The sequence below is a fragment of the Papio anubis genome, unplaced genomic scaffold (assembly GCF_008728515.1).
Source record: "Papio anubis isolate 15944 unplaced genomic scaffold, Panubis1.0 scaffold735, whole genome shotgun sequence".
NCBI lineage: Eukaryota > Metazoa > Chordata > Mammalia > Primates > Cercopithecidae > Papio > Papio anubis.
Window position 1 is genome coordinate 27,657 of NW_022167576.1, and position 9,233 is coordinate 36,889.

At 52.8% G+C, this 9,233-nt stretch overlaps 1 protein-coding gene across 1 annotated transcript; it reads right to left on the bottom strand.

Annotated features, from left to right (window-relative positions):
• Positions 1 to 551: 551 nt before the first annotated feature.
• On the bottom strand, positions 552 to 9,033 carry LOC116273475 (golgin subfamily A member 6C-like; the record flags this gene model as incomplete). The annotated part of the gene is made up of 16 exons (XM_031662541.1): positions 552 to 942; positions 1,029 to 1,182; positions 1,261 to 1,369; positions 1,453 to 1,555; positions 2,114 to 2,205; positions 2,638 to 2,713; positions 4,036 to 4,104; positions 4,845 to 5,119; positions 5,505 to 5,619; positions 5,785 to 5,892; positions 6,000 to 6,086; positions 7,130 to 7,236; positions 7,333 to 7,414; positions 7,515 to 7,565; positions 7,831 to 7,869; positions 8,725 to 9,033. Coding segments are annotated over 15 exons (1,626 nt in total), but the record flags the coding sequence as incomplete, so codon positions are not given.
• Between the last annotated feature and the right edge of the window lie 200 nt (positions 9,034 to 9,233).

The following is a 9,233-nucleotide window of genomic DNA, read 5'->3' on the forward strand; positions in this document are numbered from 1 at the left end:
AGCCCAGAGCACATACAAATCCTCGAGGGAACTGCTGCACCATGAGTACGGCGCTCATTCCACGCTTAGAACAAATGAATCACACTCTATCCTGCACACACCTGCCAGAACAGGCCCTTTCCTCTTCTGTGAGATTTAAGCTCCCAAATGTTATCACTCCCATCCCCAATACACAGAAAATAGGGGAAAGGCTGTTTCCAGTTCTTGGCCTTTAAACAACTCTAAATGTCAGTAACCACAGTGGCATATTACAAAGTAAGAAACAGTGCGCACTTGAGGGCAAACCACATGCTGAGCTAATGAAGAGCTCACTGTGATTAGGATTCGATCAAACATAATAGCAGAACATAAGCCAATTTTATCTGAATTCTGTAATGAATATACATGCTGCAATAACATTTAAAAAGCATGGCAGCCTATTCCAAACCAGTAAGAATAGTTTTGTGCAAATAGTGGGTCTTTGTGTGTTTGAACTCCCACCATGTAAGGGCAAACTCAATATCCGTGCTAATGACCTACAATTATCAATTAAAAACAAAAATGCTAAAGGATGCCAGAGTGAACATCAGGGAAAGACCCACTCTCCCTTAACTTTCTACAAATAAATTTAAACTGTAAATTAGAAACGTAAATAAACATGAGGGGCTCTAACATTCCAATGAAGTAGATGGATTGTGTAGGGGATTGACCCCATAATTTTTTTTTTTTTTAATTTCTTGACCAGCTTTTAGATGATGATGATGTTTATCTCCCTGTTCTTGGCTGCCCGGTAAAAGAATGGCACGCAGGGTTTGGTGGCCAAGCCTGGGTGCTCCTGGGTGTCCTGCGTTACAGGAAGCAGCTGCAGGATCTTCTGTGCAGTGGGGTTGTCATGGGGAGAACCCTCCCTGTCCTCTCCTGGTGCAGGCTCCATGCTGTTGGCCAGGCTCACCTCATAAAAATCTTCGGAGAGAGGGAGGCAGGGGTCTGAGCACAGTGCTAGGCTCCCCTGCCCCTGCCTGCCCACCCCACCTGAGGGCTCTACTCACCACCCTGCTCATGGGCAGCCCCAAGTTCCTGGGGGGCTGGGGCCCCTGGAGCGGGCTCATCAGCAGGGTTCTGGGCAGTGGGGAGGAATTTGTCATGCCCCTCGTGGTCACCCACAAGCGGCAACACCAGCTCCTGCAGCTCCAGCAGCTTCACCTGAAGGGAGGAGTGCTCAGCTACCACATCAGAGCCTGTGCTCACACCCACCCCCACCCCTGCAGAAATGTTTCGTGCCCTATGTTCATCTCTTCCTCATTCTGGGCCAGACTGCTGACGTCCTCCTCCTCCTGGTGCCGCGTGTTTGGGACTGCTCCTTGGCTCCCATATACGGTGAAGCACTCTCCTGCAAGAGGACAGGGCTCAGACGCTGGGGCCCCTACAACAGCCCTGCAGCTGCCCGTGCCCATGCCGTGGCCTCCCGCTCACTCATGCCGTCTGTTGCTCCAGAGAGCTGGATGAATCCAAGCTCTAGGTTCTCCACCTGCTCCTTCCCATCCACCTTCTCCTTTGGGAGGTCCATAAAGCCACTCTGGAGCCAAAATAATGGGGTCATATCTTGGGAGTGACCTCTCCTGCCCTGCCCCCACTTTTCTTGGCCCATGCCAGGACTCACCTTCACCTTCTCCATGGCCTCCTACAGGGCCCGGTAGCTCTCCCCACACACAAACTCACCCCCAGTCCCTGAGGCTGGGGCCTCTGCCTCTGGCTCCTTCCAGGCCGAGGCCACCAGGTGAGCCAGGTGCAGGCAGCACAGCCTTCACACCTTCCACTGCCCACATAGCCGTGCCTGCTCCTCCTGGAAACTGGCTCCAGCGGAGTTGAAAAATGCCACTCGAAGGCAAGAGGTGAGTATTCTTGTAGGGGCATACACAGAACAAATGGGGCAGGGAGGTGGAGCACAGCCCCTTCCCTTGGGGCCTCAGAGAGTGCACCTGTTGGTCACAGGTGAAGTGGTGTCTGACCACTGGCTCCCGGAAGGGGTGAAGGTCCAGAGAAATCAGAAGACGGGGAAAGCAAGAGCCTAAGGGGGTCTGGGAGGGACCACAGAGGAAGGTGGCAAAGCGGGGGCAGGGAAAATCAGACTCACTGTGGCCTCCCGGCTCTCCAGGTCCTGTGGGACACTCGGCATAGGACGAGGCACCCCCTCCTCCCCACTGTCCAGATGTCCTCCTCCATCTCCTGTAGGGAGGTGGCCAGAGGGGTCCTCAGAAAACCCAACAAGGGAGGTACTGTGGGCCTACGTCTGTCCCCACCATCACTGTGTAACCCTGAGCCAGCCCCTCCCCAGAGGGGAATGAGCTGCTGTTCTTTAGTTTTCCTTTTAAGAACAAAGATCTTGCTATATTGCCCAGGCACAGTCCTGCTACCTGTCGGTGCGGGAGTTCTGACCTGCTCCCTTTCTGATCTGTGCCAGTTCACTCATCCTTAGGCAACCTGGTGGCCCCCTGCTCCCGGGAGGTCATTATATTGACGCCGAACTTAGTGCAGACACCTGGTTGGCATAACAACCAGCTGTTCTAAAGGTCTCTTCCAACCCCTCAATCCTATGCTGCTAACAATTCCCCCTTCCTCCTGGGGCCCTCTCCTCTTCCTCTGAGTGGTCTCCTGTACCTTGTCCAGGGAGAGCCATGAGACTCAACTGGGTCTCTAGCTGTTGGTTCCACTGGCTGGCAGCTTCTAGGCACTCCTAAGGGGATGAAAAATAGAGTGAGAAGGCACAGAAGTTTGTAGTCATCCTTGGGGCCCTGTCCTCATCAACTCCTCCCTGGGTCTCCTGCAGCTTTTGGTAGGCCATCTCAGCCACGGCTTTGCCTGAGCTTCCCTTAACGCTTGCGGCTGGTCCACGAGCTGGGTCTGCGGCAGTGGCTGCTACTGTCGTGCTGCTTCTCAGAGGTCAGCTGCTAATGGGTGGCCACGTACTGCTGCAGGTGACCCAGGTACTAATCTCACTGCTGCTGCTGACTGTTAGATTCTTGGCTCTTCAGCTCCACCTGCAGGAAGACCCTGGGCATGAGGGCATGTGGTGGTTGACTTCCAGATTCTGGGCCCATTAATAGGGTAGCGAGGGCACAGTGGGGCTCTGTCACCTGCCCAGGCCCCTGGCCCCTTGCTCCAGGCCTAAGAGACTTCCTCCCTTTCCTAGAACCACATGTTTCCTTCCCCAGCCTCAAATCTCATGTCCTTCTTCCCACCATTTAAACTGTAGACCACAGACTGGTGGAAAAGCTGAGGGAGCCAATGACCATCTGCTAAGTGTGCTCCATGCCTAATGCTTTCCATGTGTTCTCTCATTTAATCCCCAGCACCTCCATAAGAAAAATATTAACTTCCTTTTGAAGTTAAAGAAACAGAGACTTAGAGATGAAAAGTAGTTGAATGGTGACCAGTGGAATCGAGGTTGGAATCCAGTTTGAATCTAAGGAGGCTTTTTTGTTTTATTTTGAGACAGAATGTCACCTTGTGGCCCATACTGGAGGGCAGTGGTGCAATCTCGACTCACTGCAACATCCACCTCCCAGGCTCAAGCGATTCTCGTGCCTCAGCCTCCTGAGTAGCTGAGATTACAGGCATGTGCCACCATGCCGGGCTAATTTGTTGTTGTTGTTATTTCAGTAGAGATGAGGTTTTGCAATTTTGGCCAGGTTGGTCTCAAACTCCTGACCTCAAGTAATTCTCCTGCCTCAGCCTCCCAAAGTGCTGGGGTTACAGGCAGGAGCCACTGTGCCCGGCATAAGGAGCCTCTTGTTCCACTGTCTCTTCCTCTATGGTTGGAGTAATCTATGCCTTTAGCTGGGGTGATGATGTCCAGACCTGGGAGGAGCCCAGGGCTACCCACCTCTAAAAGTCAGAGGGCAGGAAGCAAGAAACAGTCATGGAGCTGCCCTGGAGGTTGCTGCCATCACCTGCCCCCAGCTGGAGCTGCCTTTGGCCTGGCACCTCCCCTCCCCAGAGGCTGGTGCCTGCCTCCCAGCCCTTCTTGGATGGGGCAGAGGTTACCGTCTCCTTCACCTCGCTCAGCTTCTCCTGCAGCTCCTTTACTTGCTGCTCCAACTGCAGTGCGCTCTTGTTCTCATTGTTCTGGACAGAAAGAAGCAATCAGTGGCCAGCCACTGCAGCTGGAGACCCCAGAACTTGGTGTCTGCCTCCCATGTCACTGGGAAGGGTGGAGGCAAGTTAGAAAAATCATCCCCTCTCCCCCACAGCCATCAGAGCAGGGCCTGATGAGCTCTGGCTCACAGATGCCTTTAGAAGTACCATGTCATGTGAGGGCTACACTGCCTCATTTTACAGGTGGGGAAACAAAGGCCTGGAGGGCTAGGGATGAGGGCAGGCTGCCCAGGTGGGGCAACCCACCAGATCCTCAAAGCTGCACTGTGGCTCGGCCAGTTGCTTATTGAACTTGTAGTTCTGGGAGAGCAGGAGCCTCTCCTCCTGCATTCGCAGACTCTTCTCCTGTTTTCGTAGCCTCTCCTCCTTCTCCCACAGCCTCTCCTCCTGCTTTCATAGCCTCTCCTCCTGCTTTTGCAGCCTCTCCTCCTCCTTTTGCAGCCTCTCCTCCTGCTTTCGTAGCCTCTCCTCCTTCTCCCACAGCCTCTCCTCCTGCTTTTGTAGTCTCTCCTCCTGCTTTCGCAGCCTCTCCTCCTGCTTTTGTAGCCTCTCCTCCTTCTCCCACAGTCTCTCCTCCTGCTTTCATAGCCTCTCCTCCTTCTCCCACAGCCTCTCCTCCTCCTTTTGCAGCCTCTCCTCCTGCTTTCGCAGCCTGTCACCCTGCTCCCCCAGCCTCTTCTGCTGCTCCCGAAGCATCTCCTTTTGCTCACACAGTCTCTCCTGCTCCTGCAGCCTCCTTTCCTCCTGCTCGTGGATCTTCTCCTCCTGCTTTTGGAGCCTCTCCTGCTGCTCTTGGAGCCTTCCTCCTCCTCCTGGAGTCTCTCCTTTTGCTCCTTGCTCAGGAGACTCAAGGCCTGATTGTTTTCCACCTGGGATTGGAGCTTTCCCTCCAGACTTTCCACCTCCTTCCTCAGGTGTTTGGCCTCATCTTGTAGCTGCTCCACCTCAGATGTCCCTGCTGGGGGTGCCGAGGATGGGGGCTCAGCTGAGAAATGAAGCAGACAATAAGGGGCTCTGGATTCCCCACCCACCACCCCCCCTCAAAGAAAAAGCCCTCCTTTTGATGCAGCTCCTCTCAGGCTTCCCAAACTTGGCCTCATTGCTAATGATTCCTTGCACCGGATGGTAGCCAATTTCCAAGCCATGTCAGATAGAGAGCACTGTGGGTGGCTGACAATGGGCACTCCTCTCTCTTTGCTGATGGGGACCCTGAGGCTCATGGAGATGACAAGGCTTGCTGGCTGATGACACAGACCACTTTCCTGCTGCCTCAAAGCCCTTCCATCCACCCACCTCCCTGGGGCATTCTAAGCCACCCCACAGCCCTCTGATGCCAGTCCTGCTCCCAGGTCACACCAGCCCCATCTTACCCATCTGGTGTTTGAGTTCAGACAAGCTCCTCTCCAGCTCCTGTATCCGATATATGTCACGTTTCTTCTCCTCCTTCAATGTGCGAGCCTGCCCAAAGTACAGGGGGAAAGGGCCCTGGAAAGAGGGGCTGGTGGCTGGACAGGCTACCATCTCCCTCTCTGCCCCCACCTCCACAAACCCAGACCCATGACCACCTCTGGCTGTACTAGTCCCATTTTACAGATGCCCAGAAAGATCCAGTGACCCATCAAAGGTGGGGGCTGAAGGGTCAGGTCTCACCTCCATCGACATTTTCCACATCCTCTCCTGCCACCGGGCCCTCTCTCCTTTTATATGTTGAGCATATTCATCTCTCTCTAGCTGGACTTGTTTAAGTGACTCTGTCACCTGCAAGAATGGCCACAGAAGTGAGAAAGGGCTGTCACTGGTCCTCACCTGCTCCTGGCCAGCTGGGATCATCTTTCTTCCACATCCCTCCCTCTGCAAAGCCTCACCTGTGTCACGTGTGTGTTCAGCAGCGCCCGCTCCTTTCTGGTCTGCTGTAACTGCCGCTGGAGGACTGCTTCACTGCGGCTCGAGGACTGGATGGTGAAGAGTGAGAAGTTTTGATGTGGGGAGCCCGGGCAGTGCCCCTTAAAAGGGCTAGGTCTAGGCTCAATATACAATTCAGTCAATAAAGATCAAGACATTTCTAAGCCCATGGCCTGGTTTTAAAAGAACTCAGTAAAGTTGGAAGGGACAGGGAAAGAGATTGAATTACAGCTGGCTAACGGAGGCCCAGAGAGATCAGATAACATTGCTATTGTTATTACTGTTATTACTACCACTGTTTGAACCTTTATGGAGTGCTTCACCAGGTACCATACTAGCAATCCCATTTAATCCTCACAACCACCATATGAGACAGCTAATAGGATAACCCCTATTGTGTAGATGAAAAACGTCAAGTGTTCGAGGTTAAGGGCTTGCCTAAAATCACTCAGACTGAGCTGGGATTTGAACACCCAGGTCTATCCAATTATCTAAGCCCATTTTTCTTGCTGAGGGTGGGGGCACAGATAGCAAGGGGGAAATTAATCTTTTGTTCACTTTTTGAAAGGTTGATACATTCCCATAGTCCAAAACTCAGAAGGTACAGAAGGGAAGTGTCTCCCAGGCACCCCATTACTCTCTGCTGAATTTTTTACAAACCCTTGCAAACATGTTTTATGTATATTATCATAGTATGTACACACACACAGACACACACACTCACACCCACACACACACACCTTTCCTCTCTCTACAGAAATGGTGACATACTAAAGGTACTCTTCTGTACCTTCACAGTACAAGTACCGAATATCCCACCTAGGACTTGGCCAAGGCCACAGCCAGGTAAGGGCAGGGCAGGCACTTAGCCTCTGAGCTCTGCCTCCAGTGCTCGCTCCCCACAGTGCCCCCAACTCACCCACAGCAGCTGACTCAGCCCCAGGTTGCCTCTAACAACCACACACAAAAGCAGCAAGAAATGAGCATGCTGCCTTCTGGGCAGGACACTGCATCCTGCAGAAGGGACTTTTACACTCTCTCCTCCATCTGGGAAGCTGGGCTGCCAGGGGATGGGGCAGCTGGTTGGACTCACCCTGTCCTCTTCCTGCTGCTGTGCAGACACAGCAGAGAGAGCCCGCTCCAATTCTTGAATACGCTGTAAAGAGTATTGCAGGCGGCCGGCCAGATCCTTGGACTCTTCTGTAATGACAGAGGTGGAGATGGGGCCCAAAGGACTCCCCCTAAAGACCTGTCAAAGTGCCAGGTTGAAGGATGATGGGGTGCCCAGATTCCCACCTTCGAAGTGTCTGGCGGCACGTTTAGTATGGTAAAGGGTGGTCTTCAAGTCTGCCTTTTCCAGCGTGAGGATGTTGATTGTCTGAAATGGAATGTTTGGGAGAAAAGCCAAGCAAGTGCTGAAAGAGACGGAAAGAAACATTCTCCGGAGGACAGGAGAAAACTCCCCACCCTCCACTCACCTCTAACTGCTCCGTCTGTGCTTTGTGTATGTCATTGTTTGCTTTCTTTTCCTATAGGAAGAGGAAGACAGAGCTCTTACCCGGGGGAGGCAGAGATGGCACAGCAAGAGACATGCCCCCAGAATGCCACCAATGCCCCAGCACAGGCCCACCCATGGGACCAAATTATCAGGGACCCTGTGGGAATGTGGTGGAATCTGAGGGGTGAGCCTTCTTCCCCAGGCTGGGAGTGGGCAAGACGAGACTGGTGCCTCTACATCTGAGTGCCCCCCAAACCCAGCAGTCATGTTGTGTGCAAACAAAGAAATCACATTACTTCTTCCAGCTGATGTTCCACTTGTTTCTTCTGTTGTTTCTGTGGGGACAGTCAAATTCAGGTGACTGAGGGTGGCCCCCTCAACTCTATCCCCCAGGAAGCGGTAGGCAGGGGCCAGGAAGGAATTTTAAAGACAACATTCTCAGACCCAATGGCAACATGAACGGGTCAACTGTCCTCAAGCTCCCAAAGACAGAGGATTTGGGTCTTTGTTGGTTTTTGCCCACAGCCACGGAACTCAAAGTCTGAATCTGGATTCTCTCCAAAGGACAGTAACATAAACCTCTAGAGACAGAGTCTGAGAAAGGCCCCACCCTTCTGCCAGCTTGTGATTGAGAAAGGTGCGTTCATTCAACAAACATTTACTGAGCACGTACAAGCCAGGTACAGTTCTTCACAGCAGATATAGAATGGAAAAGGACAGACAGGAGCCCTTGGCCCTCAGGTTTCCATTGTAGGAGCCTTTAAATCTCAGACTCTCAGAGCTAACCGAGACCTTTGATGCTCTACCTCCTTTGGAAACAGCAGCGCAAGGAGGAGAGGTGGCTTGTCCAGACTCAAAAAGCAAATTGGGGACTGAGTCACAGCAGAAATACAGGGCCCCTGACAAACCATCAGGCTAGTGCTTCCCTGAGAGGTAACAACCCCAGGGCATGTGTGGCAAGGACTGGAGCAGGGGTGTCTGGAGAAGCAGAGAGTCAGCAAAGAGGACAGTGACAGAAGAGCCATGCTGCATGCTCCTTGCTCTGGGGTCCCCCCAGGTGAGGCCTGGGTGCTTCAGCTCCCCATCTGCCCTTTGGACCAGGGGCCCTCAGCCCCTTTCTTCAGAGCCCCAGGGGGAAACTAAAACCCAGGATTGGCAGCGTGGAATCAGGGACCCCACTGGACTCTTACCAGTGATTCTATGTTTTCATTGAGTTGATTGATTGTTGCGGAGCTTGAGTCCAGGGCTACTTCCAGTTCTTTGTACCGGCTCTGAGGTGCACGCAGAGAGGAGGAGTTGAAGGATGATTGCGGGGAGAAGTAGAGAGAACAATCATTAGGGCTAGGGTGTGTGTGGGCTGTCTCAGCTGACAGAGGGGCACGCAGCCCCTGCCGTGAGAGGAGCTTGGAGGGCTGGCCTGCAGGGTCACTGCACCTTGGCCCAGGGCCTCTTACCTCCAGACCCTTCAGGGTAGCAGATGATGCAGAGGTAATAGAAATTCAAAAAAAAAAAAAAAAAAAAGAGAGAAAAAAGAAAAAAAAACTTACATGGGATACAGTTATGGATATCGAGAAAGTAAAAAAATAAAACAGCAAGGGGCTGGGCACAGTGACTCATGCTTGTAATCCCAGCACATTGAGAGGCAGAGGCGGTTGGATCCCTTGAGGTCAGGAGTTCGAGACCAGCCTGGCCTACATGG